This window comes from Malus sylvestris, chromosome 12 (genome assembly GCF_916048215.2).
Source record: "Malus sylvestris chromosome 12, drMalSylv7.2, whole genome shotgun sequence".
Classification (NCBI taxonomy): Eukaryota; Viridiplantae; Streptophyta; class Magnoliopsida; order Rosales; family Rosaceae; genus Malus; species Malus sylvestris.
In genome coordinates this window covers 20605631-20622704 of record NC_062271.1, presented here as the reverse complement: position 1 = coordinate 20622704, position 17074 = coordinate 20605631, and the positions used below count along the sequence as shown (strand labels likewise).

The 17074-nt window shown below is 37.1% G+C and overlaps 4 protein-coding genes, 1 non-coding gene and 2 pseudogenes across 5 annotated transcripts; 3 read left to right on the top strand and 4 right to left on the bottom strand.

The window, feature by feature from the left end:
- The window catches only part of LOC126591921 (uncharacterized), a 99910-nt pseudogene that overhangs the window by 720 nt on the left and 82116 nt on the right, over positions 1 to 17074 (bottom strand).
- On the bottom strand, positions 681 to 1849 carry LOC126591918 (uncharacterized; annotated as a pseudogene).
- Positions 1850 to 3448, top strand: LOC126592238 (uncharacterized). The gene is made up of 2 exons (XM_050257960.1): positions 1850 to 2415; positions 3269 to 3448. The coding sequence occupies exons 1-2, from the start codon at positions 2137 to 2139 to the stop codon at positions 3446 to 3448; spliced, it is 459 nt and encodes a 152-aa protein (XP_050113917.1). The 5' UTR covers positions 1850 to 2136.
- LOC126592237 (uncharacterized) lies at positions 3642 to 5264 on the top strand. Its single transcript, XM_050257959.1, has one exon. The coding sequence runs from the start codon at positions 3642 to 3644 to the stop codon at positions 5262 to 5264; it is 1623 nt and encodes a 540-aa protein (XP_050113916.1).
- LOC126591925 (dolichyl-diphosphooligosaccharide--protein glycosyltransferase subunit 4A) lies at positions 6219 to 7520 on the bottom strand. Its single transcript, XM_050257637.1, has 2 exons — positions 7478 to 7520; positions 6219 to 6478 (listed from the first exon to the last, which is right to left on the bottom strand). The coding sequence occupies exon 2, from the start codon at positions 6476 to 6478 to the stop codon at positions 6365 to 6367; it is 114 nt and encodes a 37-aa protein (XP_050113594.1). The 5' UTR covers positions 7478 to 7520; the 3' UTR covers positions 6219 to 6364.
- TRNAH-GUG (transfer RNA histidin (anticodon GUG)) lies at positions 7728 to 7799 on the bottom strand. The gene has a single exon. It is a non-coding gene; the product is annotated as a tRNA-His (tRNA).
- Positions 9558 to 10074, top strand: LOC126591924 (histone H4-like). Its single transcript, XM_050257636.1, has one exon. It carries the CDS (start codon positions 9641 to 9643, stop codon positions 9950 to 9952), a length of 312 nt encoding a protein of 103 aa, XP_050113593.1. The 5' UTR covers positions 9558 to 9640; the 3' UTR covers positions 9953 to 10074.

The following is a 17074-nucleotide window of genomic DNA, read 5'->3' as shown; positions in this document are numbered from 1 at the left end:
CCTTGCAACATCCTATTTTTAGGTATAGGGTGGTTTGCATGCCTATTTTATGATTAGTTTCTTATGCTAAAGAACACTTACTTTCCTTTTCCAAATTATCTTCTAGGATTCCCAATTTAATTGTACAAGAAAACTTTGATTCTTTCCTAGTCCCCTTAATTTTATTAAAAGAATTGGTACACCTTTAATTTTCTTACTATAACACTAAACAAAATAGGACACTAACTGTGAGTTTGTGACGAGCCAAAATCTTAAACACTATGTAGGCGCATTCAATTTGAATAGTTTTCTCACTTCTTTCTTCATCTCCATTGTTTCTCTCATCACGCTTGGAATGCAGAATGGTCAAACAAAGAACCATTTGGCTCTTATGTTTCTCTTCACTGTCACTAGTATGTACCTTGTCAGCCACTTCTTGCAAATGTTGAAGAAAGCTACTCACAATCGTCTCAACCTCTTTATCATCAGTACAACCCAAAGTCGCAAATCCCCTCGGTGGTTTTCCCAATTCACTGTCGTGGTTATCACTTTCCGACATTGTCTCGGATACCGGCAGGGACTTGATCGAAGACGCCTCCTCAAGGCAACCCTTTAGCAGCTCTAGATCAGCGTTCATTTGTTGCCTTAGTTCCTCCCAAACACCTCCAAAGTTCTGCTCTACTTGTGCGAGAAACTCCGTCTTATAGGCCACAAATCGTAAAAGATCAACGATTTTTGATAAAGATCCTAGGAACCGATTGTAACTGGCACCTGGAAGGGCAAGAACCAGCAATTAGGCTCTGTTTCAGCTTCTTGGATGAATGTTTCTAGTTCTTTGATATGGGACTTGAGCTTCCTCTGCTTTTCCCTCAATGCTTTGCGAGAGCTTATTTTTCGCTAGGGTCGCTGCTCTCATCGGATAAAAGACAATCTCTACTAAAAGGAAACAAAGCAGTCCAATGGATGCCTCTATCATTCTTGTAAATGCAAATTCACTTGGAGGACCATAGTTTTCCCTACCCAAGATAAGTAATGCTCCAATGGCTGCCGAGATCCCACCAGCTTGGCCATACATCCTGCTATGCCTAAGAAAATGGCAGAAAAAGATCCAAGGTATGAGTGGTAAGAGCTTGAATTTCTCAAGTCTTTGAAAAATAAATAACCATATGATTCCATAGATCGATCCCAGTGCCGTTCCTTGAACTCGAGCATTTGTAACTGTGAATGTTGCTTGCCGTCCTGTTACAAAGCTGGTGGCAATGGCGAGGCCTGACCAGTACCCGTTTTCCTTGTTATACAACAAGCCGAATAACACAGCAAGGCCTAATGCAAGTGAGCACTTGAGAGCAAAAATTATACTCCTGGTACTTGGGATTATGTTTCTCCAAACAGTTTTGAAGTTCCTCCGCCGTTGATTTTGCGAATCACTCGGTTGTTGGTTAGGTTTCCTAGTGTTTCCAGGATTCCAGGCAATGGGTTGGTTTTCTAGGAGGAGTTCCATGCAGTACAAGAAGAAGAAAGCCGGAAGATTCTCACGGTTATTGGTGGTGGGTTTTCCGGCCCAAAGTGGCTTGTCGAAGATTTCTCTGTATGACTCTGGAGCCAATGTTGCATCGGAAGGCAAAGAGTATTTAGCTTGCCGAAGCCTTAGGCTAACCTCTACTTCTGAACTTTGTAAATTGCGTCTTAGGTCTTCATCAATTAGGTTTACAAGATGTGAAGAGCAACTAGATAAAGCTATTTCCATCCCCCTCAGTGGAACCTCAATTTCTTGCAACCTTTCACCTGAGTCCAGATAATTTGGTTTCAGAAATTTGATATGTGGTCTCTCCCACACCATGGTTTCCTGCTTACAAAGAAACAAAAACCTTTAATTAGCTAACAGAGCTAATTCACGAAGCTCAAACTTAATTGCCTATTACAATTTGACACATGCAAAAAAAAAATTGTTTTGTGCTTGTTATGAGCTATTTTTGTATGTGCGTCAAACTGTAATTTACAGGAAGAAGCAAAGTAATGTCCTTTTGTGAGTTATTAACAGCGGTGGCAGTTGCTCTGAGTGCTTTTGTGGTGGCTTTGCCGGAGTCCACGCACTTGCTGTCGAAGAGAATTGCGTTTGGGCAGTTTTTTTGATTGTTTATGTTGGCACTGTGATTCATGGAGCACAAACTGGGGTTGTCATGCATCCACTTGGTGTTGCATCAAGCACTGCCCTTGGAGCGCTTTTGTGGTGGCTTTGCCGGAGTCCACGCACTTGCTGTCGAAGAGAATTGCGTTTGGGCAGTTTTTTTTATTGTTTATGTTGGCACTGTGATTCATGGAGCACAAACTGGGGTTGTCATGCATCCACTTGGTGTTGCATCAAGCACTGCCCTTGGAGCTTTCGCTTCTGTTGTTGCTATGTTGTTTCCTTATCCTCGGCTATCTTACTATGAGGTAACTATCCAGTTTATTTTCTTTAAACTCTTTACACATGCATTTTACTAAGTATTATTTTCTTGTCAGACTTACGTTGCTAGCTAAACAGACAGGGTCTGAGGTATGGTGCGTAATCTACTATAGACATCATTGTAATAGCTTGTATATATACTTATCAGTTAAAAACTACTAATTATTTGCATTTTATATGTCTAAACTATATTAGTTTAGAGCTTTGATAACTGAACCAATCAGAACGAGGAAATTATAATACATGCATCCAGCTAATTTGGAAACACAAAGTTTGCAACAAAACAGCGTCGTACGGCAGATGGCAGCTTCTTGTTTGTCGAGACTGCCGGAATCGAAACAACAATAAAAGCCCTTTGGTCTTGTGTAATTGTCTCTTAAATCCTAAAGAACAAGAAAACGATCCATGTAAGCCATTCTGGTTAGTTCAAGTGGTGAGGACGTGTAAGAAAACATATTATAATTAGGTTACGTCAAAACATTGTTTTCCTTCCTTATGAATAAAGAAAAAGAAAATCTACGTATCATCTAGCATTTGCGTGCGTGTAACAGATAATTAAAATAGTATTTTTGCTATATCTTCTATAAATTATAGTAGTTTAGAATATCGTACTGTTAACATTTTTGCGGTAATTGATCATATCTCCCGCTTGATATGCTAAAAGATCTTTTTGGCTAAAGATGTAGAAATCGAATAAAACACCACACTGAGACAACAAGAACTACTCATTCTAGCTAGATCACATTCTAGCCATACTGCAAATAGTAGGATTGTGCCTGCAAGGGAATAATCATTTATGTGCAAATTATGTAAGCTGAAATGGAAATAATGCATTCGCAGGTCAGTAAATCATGGCGCATGTATGCCGGAAATGCTTCTCAGAGGTTAGCTTGCTTCGTTGAGGCCATCTCTTCCCGGGACAAGAGCGGAGCGCTCGAATTCCTCTCTCGAGGACAATCTCTCTCCAAAGAAGCAGCTAAGCTTCTTCAAAGCATCAGTAATAATCTGGTAAACTACTAATAACTCACAAAAGGACATTACTTTGCTTCTTCCTGTAAATTACAGTTTGACGCACATACAAAAATAGCTCATAAAAAGCACAAAACAAATTTTTTTTGCATGTGTCAAATTGTAATAGGCAATTAAGTTTGAGCTTCGTGAATTAGCTCTGTAAGCTAATTAAAGGTTTTCGTTTCTTTGTAAGCAGGAAACCATGGTGTGGGAGAGACCACATATCACATTTCTGAAACCAAATTATCTGGACTCAGGTGAAAGGTTGCAAGAAATTGAGGTTCCACTGAGGGGGATGGAAATAGCTTTATCTAGTTGCTCTTCACATCCTATAAACCTAATTGATGAAGAACTAAGACGCAATTTACAAAGTTCAGAAGTTGAGGTTAGCCTAAGGCTTCTGCTAGCTAAGTACTCTTTGCCTTCCGATGCAACATTGGCTCCGAAATCATACAGAGAAATCTTCGACAAGCCACTTTGGGCCGGAAAACCCACCACCAATAACCGTGAGAATCTTCCGGCTTTCTTCCTCTTGTACTGCATGGAACTCCTCCTAGAAAACCAACCCATTGCCTGGAATCCTCTAAACACTAGGAAACCTAACCAACAACCCAGTGATTCGCAAAATCAACGGCGGTGGAACTTCAAAACTGTTTGGAGAAACATAATCCCAAGTACCAGGAGTATAATTTTTGCTCTCAAGTGCTCACTTGCATTAGGCCTTGCTGTGTTATTCGGCTTGTTGTATAACAAGGAAAACGGGTACTGGTCAGGCCTCGCCATTGCCTTCAGCTTTGTAACAGGACGGCAAGCAACATTCACAGTTACAAATGCTCGAGTTCAAGGAACGGCACTGGGATCGATCTATGGAATCATATGGTTATTTATTTTCCAAAGACTTGAGAAATTCAAGCTCTTACCACTCATACCTTGGATCTTTTTCTGCCATTTTCTTAGGCATAGCAGGATGTATGGCCAAGCTGGTGGGATCTCGGCAGCCATTGCAGCATTACTTATCTTGGGTAGGGAAAACTATGGTCCTCCAAGTGAATTTGCATTTGCAAGAATGATAGAGGCATCCATTGGACTACTTTGTTTCCTTTTAGTAGAGATTGTCTTTTATCCGATAAGAGCAGCGACCCTAGCGAAAAATAAGCTCTCGCAAAGCATGGAGGCGCTTCGAGATTGTATAGGAGGAGTAAATCTTTGCGTACCGGCTTCTACAGGATTGAGGGAAAAGCAGAGGAAGCTCAAGTCCCATGTCAAAGAACTAGAAACATTCATCCAAGAAGCTGAAACAGAGCCTAATTGCTGGTTCTTGCCCTTCCAGGGTGCCAGTTACAATCGGGTCCTAGGATCTTTATCAAAAATCGCTGATCTTTTACTATTTGTGGCCTATAAGACGGAGTTTCTCGCACAAGTAGAGCAGAACTTTGGAGGTGTTTGGGAGGAACTAAGGCAACAAATGAATGCTGATCTAGAGCTGCTAAAGGGTTGCCTTGAGGAGGCGTCTTCGATTAAGTCCCTGCCGGTATCCGAGACAATGTCGGAAAGTGATTACCATGACAGTGATTTGGGCAAACCACCGAGGGGATTTGCGACTTTGGGTTGTACTGATGATGTTGAGACTATTGTGAGTAGCTTTCTTCAACATTTGCAGGAAGTGGCTGACAAGGTACATACTAGTGACAGTGAAGAGAAACATAAGAGCCAAATGGTTCTTTGTTTGACTAGCCTGGGATTCTGCATTCCAAGCGTGATGAGAGAAACAATGGAGATGAAGAAAGAAGTGAGAAAACTAGTCAAATTGAATGCGCCTACATAGTGTTTAAGATTTTGGCTCGTCACAGACTCATAGTTAGTGTCTTATTTTGTTTAGTGTTATAGTAAGAAAATTAAAGGTGTACCGATTCTTTTAATAAAATTAAAAGGACTAGGAAAGAATCAAAGTTTTATTGTACAATTAAATTGGGAATCCTAGAAGATAATTTGGAAAAGGAAAGAAAGTGTTCTTTAGAATAAGAAACTAATCATAAAATAGGCATGTAAACCACCCAACAACAACAACAACAAAGCCTTTTCCCACTAAGTGGGGTCGGCTATCATGTAAACCACCCTATACTTAAAAATATGGTGTGGCAAGGCCATGGAAAGTGTGTGAAGCTAGAGACAGCCGTTGGAAAGAGAGAGAGAGAGAGCCGCATGAAAGAGAGGGATTAGTTCTAGGGTTTGCAAAAATACTGTAACTCTATTGTTAATCAAAGAAGTCGTGGTTTCTCTACTCAGGGAAATCACAACTGGATGTAGGCTAAAGTTCCACCAAACTAGTATAATTCTTGTGTGGTTCTAGTTATTCTCCAATTTGCTAAGTTTAGTTTTTTGCGGAATACGTCAAAGAGCAAGATCTAGAGGCGAGTCAGAATTATAACACATAGCTCCTATGAGAGATGGTTAACTTTAACAATACATCTAGCTAATTGGCAAATGCTATTAGATTTGCCAATCTTCAATTGACCTCAGTACACATTGTAATTTGGTTAGATCATATACATAACCATGAATCCTAATCTTCCTGAACAATGCACCAAACATAATTTTCTTTTCGGTGAACCCTAAAAATATGCTTTTCGCACTTTCTACGAACAACTGATCACTTGATTCACTATCACAGCCAATGGGAACCTTCAAAACACAATCCGAACACGGACAACACCCTTCATAATGTAAAGGTGTGGAAAATTAAATATGAAGCACAGCTAAAATAGGGAAGAAAATAATGTGTATAACAGAACATAGTCATATTGTATAACGTAAATCAAGCTGCATCCGTTGTGAAATAGTTCACGCTACAAATTAATAGGATATCTCCATTAGTCGCAAGAAAATTGCATCTCTATTGCAAATACATAAAAAAGAAACAGATCATTAGTTGCCTTCATATTTTGGGTCGGCCATCACATAATGATACGCTATTACCAGTACAAATATGAAGATGCCGAGAAAATTGGCAAAGAAGCCCAGGTCCTGGTCATCCATCATCTGTGACATCAAAACGGAAAAACTAGAAAGTTTAGCAGAAGAATTCAGTGTTCCTCAATAGCATGTGAAATACTTGTTAAATAGGTTTCCTACACACACTTGTTAGATGACGGAATAAGGGTGAAGGAAGTATGACGGAATAAATGTGAAAGGGAATGTGTAGGGAATGACACAACAAATGAAAACTACAACCCAAAAACTGTAAAAAAAGTTTAAGTTGTTTTCACTTTCAATTTTTTGTTTTCACATAATCTCCTTTATTTCTCCATCATCGCTCCCATCACCTCCCTTCATCCTTCTCCGCTCCTCACTTCTCCCACATGCTTTTCATCTATCTAAAGCACAAAAAATGAAAACTAAAAGACCAAAAATGAAATGGTTATCAAAACGTGCCCTAGTTGACCAGAAAACAAAAAGATCACATCTAAATGAAGTTCAAACTCAAAAACTATCAACCAGAAAACAAGCAACATCGCAGAAACGATTGAAATCAACAAATAAAGCACACAGAGGAAATCGGGTTGTGTTCATAACTTGTATATTAATCGGAAATGTTAAGTGTTCTAAGAAAACAGAACGTAAATCATAAAACACCCATTACACTTAAATTCTCGACGCAAATGTATACGTAGCGATTAAAAATTCTTATGCTTCCTTTGAACTACCCTTCATTCCTCACAATTACACTAGCAAAACAATGCTTGAATTTCGTATCCGTATTCAGCTAAGCATCGAATTTCAAAACCCATATACATCAAAACTTGATTCTTTCAAAGAATTCAACTTTTCGACTTAAAATACAAAACCCATAACCAAATTAATAATTAAAAAATTCCAAATGACTCGGTCCAGTATATAGATCTACAAAACGGATAAACAAACCCGCAAATGCTTAGTAAAACAAAGCAAAGAATTCGGAACTGGAATCATGAATTTCGAGATCTTACGGATCAAAGTGATCATGATCCGAAGAATTGAGAAACAGGACGAGAATCTTACAGTTTTTGGAGTCGATTACTCAGTCAATGACGAAGCTTGAGCCTTCTGAAATCAGCGAAAACTATTTGTGCTGCGCGTCGAGGAAAGACAAACTGATATATTACAGTGACGAAACGGCGTCGTATTGCGTGTCGGTATTGAAAAATAAAAAGGGAAAAGAAAAAGAAGACAAACTGATATATTACAGTGACGAAACGGCGTCGTATTGCGTGTCGGTATTGAAAAATAAAAAGGGAAAAGAAAAAGAAAGTGTGGCTGCTGGGATTCGAGCCCAGGTCTCCACGGCCACAACGTGGAATTCTTACCACTAAACTACAGCCACAAGTTGATGAGTTGTTTACAGATATTTAATTGTAGGTACACAAAAGGGGCTATTTTTTTCCGATTTCTTTTGGTCCAGAGCGTCAACACGCGTAGTTTTGTTTTGTAATTTTCTTTCGTTAGCACTACAAGACTACCTCGTCGAATCAGGTAATTTGGGTTTGTCATGTCAATCCCATGATCGTCACGCTAAACTTTGACTTGTATAAGTTATAATCATTTTTGAGATTTGAGTTTCGACTTTTCTCTACTTACTCACGAGATTTTTCGGTTAAATGAGAGAAGAAGAGAAAAACAACTAATTTAGCTCTAGCAACACCAGAACAATCATTCACCAAAGAAGAATCCACCTCCACAATTAGATAAGAAAAGTTTCTTGTTTTAGCCATCTTCAAACCATAGTGCAAAGCGGAGAAATTCCCGAACCCCTTTCATAAAAGCAATAATCTAATTACCATGCCCTAATTAACCCTTTACTTCCAACTAGCCCATTGGAATTAGACCTGGTAATTTCTTGCACGACTCGTTAATTCGACACAAACGATACCAAAATAACAGGTTTTTTGTCAACACGTTAACTAGTTGGATTGTTATCAGGTCACTTGTTAAAATTCTGTTAATAACGAGCTCTTAACAAATTTGTTTGTTTTCTCTCCGTCTAGACTCTCGACGCTCAGTCTCTCTCTTCGATGGCCATCTATTTGTCTATGTTCAAGCCACTACAGCGACCACATGCGTATCTAATCTCACAATCCAAGGCACCACCGCACTAATGAATCACGACCACCACCACCAACTCTGAATAATTGTGTATCATTTATACATTGATCTAATATATTTTCGTACGTGAAAATTAAGTAAATATGCCCTTACTTATTGTACTTGACCCTTAGTTAATATCAGGTAGACTAGTCACTAGTCCTGTAGATTGACGAGAATGTACTTGAACCATGGCCCTTTTATTCATTTATGGACTAGGGTTAATGATTCAAACAATGAACCTTCTTCAACATTAGAAAGAGCTATCATTAGGCTATCTCCAGCATAAAGGTCTAAAATTTCAAAATTTAGCCCCATATTTTCAGCTATTCACCTATACGTATGAGGTTAATAATTTAACAGTAAGAAACCTATAATTTTCACCCCCAATTTATAATTTATTAAACTTCTGTATTTTGTTGATTATTTTTAGCTAATTTGGAATTAGTTTTTATATGATCTTTCTCGTTGATTATTTGATTATTATTTAAGCATTGATTAACACACTTATTTTTTATTAGTGCTATATCATTTAGTTTACAAATTGTTCGAGACAAATTGTCCGACCTCAATCTCGAAAATTCAATTTTGCTGCTAAACCATTTTCAAACATCAATTGGAAGGATAGTTTCATGTTTGTGCTAAGTGATTAGTTAATTAGTTTATTCACGACGCAAAAAAAAAAAAAGCTCAATCCGAGTCGCCCCGATTATCTGGACGTAGTTAACGCTTAAATCCAACGGTCCACAGTCATTTCTGTCGAAAAAACACAAAACTCGCCACATCATCGATCCTCGTGAACCAAGATTCCGCACACCAGTCTTCAACTCCCCGCCAGTCGTCGATCCAAACACAATCCACGGTCCCCCATCACCCAAACCCACGCACGGATGGCAACCCTCAACCGTCGATTGCGACCAATCCAAACCCAAAATCTCACGTAAACAAACACAAAACCCACGTTTCACTCCCAAACCTCTCTCTATATAAACACCCCACCTTCCCTCTCGTTCCCCACAAACACCTGCGCACCGAATTCGAAAATCCGACCCCAAATCAAGACCCTAATTTCATATCGCAGCAATGACGGGACGCGGCAAGGGAGGCAAGGGGCTGGGAAAGGGGGGAGCCAAGAGGCACAGGAAGGTGCTGAGGGACAACATCCAGGGCATCACCAAGCCCGCCATCCGCCGTCTGGCTCGCCGTGGTGGCGTCAAGCGTATCAGTGGCCTCATCTACGAGGAGACTCGGGGAGTGCTCAAGATCTTCTTGGAGAATGTGATCCGTGACGCTGTGACCTACACTGAGCACGCCAGGAGGAAGACAGTGACGGCGATGGACGTTGTCTACGCGCTCAAGAGGCAGGGCAGGACTCTCTACGGGTTTGGGGGTTAGGTTATTAGGATTTCGGATTGGGGATTTTGTAAATGGGTTGGTTGGTGGGTAGAATTAGGTATGGAAGTGCTTCAATTTTATGTTTTGAATTTGGATTTGAATGGAAAATCTACTTGTTTTCATTTGATTTTGCTGCTTAATTATTTTCCTTCTTATTTTTGTGTTAATTTTGTTCTTTTTTATTTTCGACGTTGAACAATTTTGTTCCAAGTTCATCAAATAATTTACGAAATTTCAGATATACGAATGGCCCACTTTGTTAACCGGGTCGGGGTTATGGAATGGACTTGTCTCGGAAGTTAGTCGGGCTCCGTTTGGAAAAAATGGGTACTATTTTTTTCTCTGTTAAATAATAGAAATGTTAAATTAGGGAGTTGATGAAATTTGAATATGCAATGTTAGATTATATATTAAATTAGAGAGGTGATTAAACTTAAATTTGTAGATTAGATGTTAAATTAGAAAGTTGATAAAACTCAAATATGTAAGAGTAACACTTATCCGTTATCCGTTAGAGGGCTACTTGCGCAATGCATGTACAATTGAAGTCTACTTTTCTGGAGAAACCGTTTGAGCAGTCCAAGGCGCAAATCAAACCATAAGGGTGCTTTTGTTGTGTCAAATTATTTCGGACTGGAATAACTTTGTGAATTAAGTTGAACTGACTTAAACTAGACTAAGTTAGACCATTAGGGTGCTTTTGTTGTGTCAAATTATTTCGGACTGGAATAACTTTGTGAATTAAGTTGAACTGACTTAAACTAGACTAAGTTAGACTAACGTTTGGTGTGCTGGACTAATAACTAAAAACAATAACAAATTCTAACATTATATTATTTTATATTATTAATTCAGATTTATTATTATTTTATTCTTACTTTTGTCTATATTTTTCCCCTCTAGAAACCTCTGTAGTGCTTTCCTATTTCTTTTCTGTTCATTTCCCTCGCCCTTCATAAGTTTCTTCGTCCTAATCCCTCTTTTACTTTGTCCCTCTCCCTTTTCATCTCCACCTTTTTCTTCTTATTCTTCTTCGGTTGATCTCCCTTGTTTCTTTTTCTAATTTTTCTAGGACGCAATTGGCAAATTAGAACCCATATCAGAGTTTGAGTCATATGGGTACTCATCGTTCTGCTTCTCCGGCGTCAACAATGAAGGTCTACGATTAGGGAGTCTGGAGTGCATGTGTAGTTAGAACTGCTCTTGCACATGTGTGAATGGGCGACTGCTGTGCTTTTCATATGCACACATCCATGTTTGTTTTTTGGTATCGAATTTTGGGTTTGGATTTGGTTTTGAGAATGGAAAGAGTGCATAATTTTTTTTCCTTTTTTGTTCTCGAATTTTGAGGGATTTAGGTTTGAAAATGGTATATGAGAGGGGCGAAGCAGAGCATAGTAGGTAAATGAGATCTGGGTTTCGAATTTTGAGAGGAACAAGTAGGAAGAGGAAGGGGACGAAGCAAGGAGTTGGTCTTAGCAATCCGGCCTATTTCAGGGGGTCTCGCTAAGACCCTATAGGGAAGTCGTTAGTCTTGGTTAGTCGGGATGAGTTTCATTAAAGCTTGTCCCAGCGTGGAACAAACACGGCACTGCATTCTCACTTAATCTACAAGAACAACAATACAATCGCTCACCCCTGTTGTGGCATACAAGCATTAGTTTGTTATCTTTCTTGTTTTTTTTGGCCCCAAAAACAACCAATCACTATGCAAGAAAAACCTCGAGTATAACTAGGTGTAAGCATAATACCTGACAGCCCATTTAAAACTCACTGGTATATCTATAGATAACCGTTTAAATAAATAAACGGATATGGATATAATTGTTTAACCGTAAAACTTAAATGGATGATTGTGGATATTACCTGTGGTTGCAAACAGTTACTCATTTACAGTTTATTTTAACATTTATCAAAGTGAAACTAAACGTTTGCATCCAAAATCTTGAAAGTTAAGGCTTACAAAATAAACTAGCTATCAAAGTTTTTCAAACACAAATTGCATACTCCAATCTGTAAAAACAATTAATTCTCTATTTCTCATATTTGAATGCTATCACTCACAACATCTGTCCGCATATTTGTAGCTATACCAGCTTTTCATGCATTAGCAATATGTCGTTGTTGCTCTTGAGTTTGATTACCTAGTTCATCATCATTTTCTTCATCTTCATGTTTGATTGGAAATTCATCAGAACGACACTCCTTGCGAAGAAAGTTGTGCAATCATGCACAAGCTAACACTAACTCTGCTTATGTTTTAATGGAAATGGAGGTGCGGACTTAAAATTGTGAATCGAGATTTAAATACACCAAATATCCTCTCCACTACGTTTCTCAAGGAAGCATGTCAAAGATTTAGCAACTCATGCACATTTATGGGGTCACGATCGTTACCAACAAAATTTTGGAGATGATATCAAACATCTCAAAACGAAGCTAAAAATTAACGACGATTTGCAAATCCACAATCCACTAGAAAAAAAAATTACCTAAAATTAAAACACATAAAGTTATTATTTATGGTACGTCCTAGTGCAAATAAATAAATGAATATGAACAATCTGGCACTTTAAGTTTGTTCCTCCTTGATACAACATCATATAACAGTTTGAAGTCATGAGTTGAACCCTTCCATCCTCTAAGAATATATATGAATTCCTAATCAAAGTTACAAGCAGCTAATACATTCTGTGATATTTTACCATAACGATCACGATAGCTAGCTAGCTACTTCGGGTCCTGATACCAATGCTGGTATATGTGTTCCATCAATAGCTCCAACATAATCCTAAAATAATTATAAGAGTTGATACATAGCTAAGAATATGTTTATGAAACCAGTTTAATCAGGACATGGTTAAGATAAGTACAAATTACTAACCTTAAAATAAGGGTAAAGTCTTGTACTTTCTCTTATTATAGTTGGCATCGTGGATCCAGGTTAGATTATCAAATCTGATGCAATTGTGTTCAAGGCCTTCAGAACGTTGCTGAAATTTTTGTTTGTTGTAAAATGTGACCGTCAAAATGTGTCCCGAGTTTGGCAATATCGAGAATTTTGACCAACAATGAGTAGAAATGTAGCAACCATTTATTCAATACAAATAACTCTTGTACCCTTATTAACTACTATGAATCAGATGAAGAAAATGAAGATTTGTGTATGAAGATTTGCAGAGAAAGAAAGAGAGAGAGAGAGAAGAATGAAAGAAATGGTTGAGACTTTTCAGATTGCTTTTCATGAAAATGTAAAGGAATTGTTATTGGCACTCCAAAAATCTCATTCTACAATCCAAACTTTCTATATTTGAAAAAAAAAAAATACACTTGTGAGGAGTGTAGAATGAGATTTTTGAAATGCCAATAACACTTCCCAAATGTAAATGTTTACAATATATGCTATATATAGCATTTTACACTTTGACAGCTCACCTCTAACCACCTAACTAACTTTTAACAACTCAGCTAACTACCAACAATTCTCAACTATATTTAGCTGACATGGCACACACTCTATTTGCTAATGACACATGTCTACACTTATCAAGTACATCACTTTTAGTGACCAATTTTTTAATCAGTAGATAATCGCGCACACTCAATAGGAGAAGAGTCCCCTAATTAGCCACCTCTGGAAGACGCGTCACCGATGCATGCCCTCTTATTAGTTCATGTTTGATGAAAACACAATTTTGAAAAGTGCGGGTCTATTAGTCCAGCCAAAGAATAATCGTGTGTTTGATTGGTTCATATCGATAAACCTAATCGGAATAATTTCTAACAAATTGTTTCATTTTCCTTCAAGATTACCATTATCCATTTCATTTTCAGTGGCCCTTTTTTTTCAGAACAAAAAGTGCATCCAAGAACAGTATATAAATTATATAATTAAATATTCGAAGTTTTAACGAAAAGTCTGCGGTACTGTTCACTTTAACGAAAAACCATATTTTTACACTAAAAAGTCAAACTTGATACCATTCACTTTACCCTTTATTTTGTCTTTATCGTTAAAACTCAAAGTTTTCAAACTTTTTTTATTAGTTTTTCTTTAAATATTTGGTTCAATGCGAAAGTAGAATGGATATATACATATACATATATACAGACACAAAATATGGTGTAAAAAGGAGACGAACGAATATTTGCCAGTTGCCACGAATCTCATCAGAAATGAACCGTTGTTAGGAGAAAATTTTCATTGTGTTTGGAATACGAGTGGTAGATCACATGTCATTATAAGTAAAAAAGAGTTTTATTTTTTAAGTTGTTAATTTTTAACATAAATATCTCAGAACTTGTAATAACACGTGATGTACTATCCTGTGTTCCGAATATCCTAAAAAATCTCTCCGATGGTGGACCGACACTCATTAGCCATGACTCAAATCTGAAGACTATTGGACTCATTCGACTAGTTGATAATTAACTTATTTTATGTTTGAGTTTCAAAAAGGTGGTGAATTATTGTATTTAGTTTTCTTCTCCAGCGCAAAAATTCAAATTTTAAGACTCACTTTGAGTTTTAAGATTTGAATCTTTGCATTGAAGGAGAAATATTGAACTAAAAAAAATTGTATGTGAGTTTTAGCAATTTGGTTATACCATTTGAGATGATTGAATTCAAAACTTAAATATCAATTTTTCTACTTAGGATGGAATCTCATATTAAAACTCAAATTTGGGTCTCAACTTTTCAGAAACTTATATATGAATTTTAAGCCTCCGGTGGATTTAGAACCTTACAATCATATTTAGAATCAAATATCAAATTTGAGTCCAAATTTTTCGTGCACTGAATATACTCTTACATATAAAGAGTCATTCATCCTTAGTTGTCAATTAATCACAGTTCGATAATTAAATTAAAAAAAATCTCATTAACACTAAATTTGCAATCATATTAGAATTTCGCTTATCTTGAAATGAAAAATGGCTCTTTACATATAGAGCAGGCAAAATGTATTACTTTATTTTCACAAATTTGATGTAGATTGGGGAATAATTGAGAGATGGAATATGCATATCAATAATTGATTTGGTTTATCCTGGGCCACAAAATGCACGGTGATGGATCCTCGTAGCCTATTTCATCTCAAAGTGAAGGAAAGGATGCATGTCATGTGAAGCTAGCAAATTATTTTTATACTTGTGGACATGAATCTCTAAAATTTCACATCTGATTAACCACCCTAGGACCACTTTCAAACAAGGGAGCAAGAAAGTAACTTAGCACAGCAAAGCTAAAACAATAAAGTGCCAAACAAAAGGGGTTCCAATCCCACTTAAAAAGAGAGTTTGTACTCTTTTGTTCTGCGCAGAGGCTCCATATGTTTTTGTAAACACGCAAAATAATGAGGTTGTCTTGATGATAAAATTAGTGTTACAATCTATGAGTACAACGCTTGATCCTTTGATTCAATCTCAATAGTAGAATTTAATTAGGGAAGTGAATCCTTGATCTTGAATCGGGCTTGTGATTTCTTTAAGGGCCGTCAAAGCTTGATCTTGCACAAATTGGGACCACAAGTAGTGTCATGCGGTAGGTGATTTTTGGCTTTGATGGTGGATGACTCGGCACATGTGCTTGTTGATTGTCCACGAATGGTGAAGAATGTAGAGAGCTTTATGAGTCTTTCGGGTTTGTAGGGTGTCTAAGTGTCAATTTCTTTGTCTTGGAGGAGAAAAACTTGTGTGGGGCTTAACTTGCCATTGGATCATGAGTGACACTACATACAACTCATAACTTGCCATGTATTAAACATTAAATATGATTTCTAATTTTTCGTTTTATGTCAAAATAAATTAAAAAGTTAAAGCATTATTTCTTCAAGAAACTAAAATTGCTAAAATAAAACTCACAAACCCCAGTTCCTTCATCTGCAAACCCGCCCATAGACTCTTCTTTCTCGTCGGTCGGTGTCCCTAATGCCGTCGATTCTTCTCCCTTACTACTCAACCTCCCCTTCCCCGATTCCCACATCTCTCATCTTTCTCTCCCATGATTGCTTATAACTAATTCAATTTCACATCAATAGGCCATAGTATTTGAAAACTGGAACTACTAACAACTGGTGAAGGAAGGTGGCTTTAATAATTGGGTTCTTCACCAGAATTTATGTGTCCATAATAATTATTCGATAAGTTATAAAAATACTGAGGTTAGTCAAAAACCTAATTCATTTCAGATGGATTAACGAACCTTTGAACCAGTAATTACACAAATTCTACACAATTTCCCAGCAACCATGCAAGGCCGTGAGAGAGATAACCTTGCGATTATGATGTCCCTCAAAGTCAGGCCTTTTAAAAAATTTATTTTTCCATATAGTTTTTTATATTAAGTTTATTAATTATGATATAAATTGAAAATAAGAAATTATATTAATGCAACAATGCTTAACACACGGCAAGTTATGAATGGTATGGTAGTGCCACTCATCATGATCCAGTGGCAAGACTACACAAGTTTTTCTCGTCTTGAAGGCTCGTATTTACAAGACTCTCCATGATTCTTTGCATTGAATCAATTCCTTTTCCAGGCCTTAATTTATGGAGTTTGTCTCCATGAATCGTCTTGATTAAAGTTTGATTTGAACTTGATTTGATATAAATGTGAACCAAATCAAATAAGTTGGTAATTTGACCAAAAAATTTAATTGATAAAACAACCAAAGCTTGATTTGAACCAAATCAGTTAATTTGGTAAACCGTCGAAGAACTTGAGTATAAGCTTGGACTTGATTGGTGTCCAATTTGATTTAATCAAATAATTTTGAATTAATTAAATGACTTGATTAATTCTACGGATGGAAGGATTTGATTGGAGTACAATAACCAATTTGATTTAATCAAATCATTTAACTAAGTAATTGTTTGGAAAATTAACCAATTTTTTTTTTTTTGTCGAGTTAACCAAATTGACATAATTTGTATATTTATATCAAAGTCAAGTTAAAAGATAATTCCCCAATGTCACTCTTGATGACTTGTCTATCTTAGATGAGTCATGCCATGCGTGCAATTTGTGAGACCCAATATATGCGCCACGTAAGCCTTGGCAAGTCAAAACTTAGTATATATTTTGATGAATATTTATTTTACCAAAGTTTCGATGTC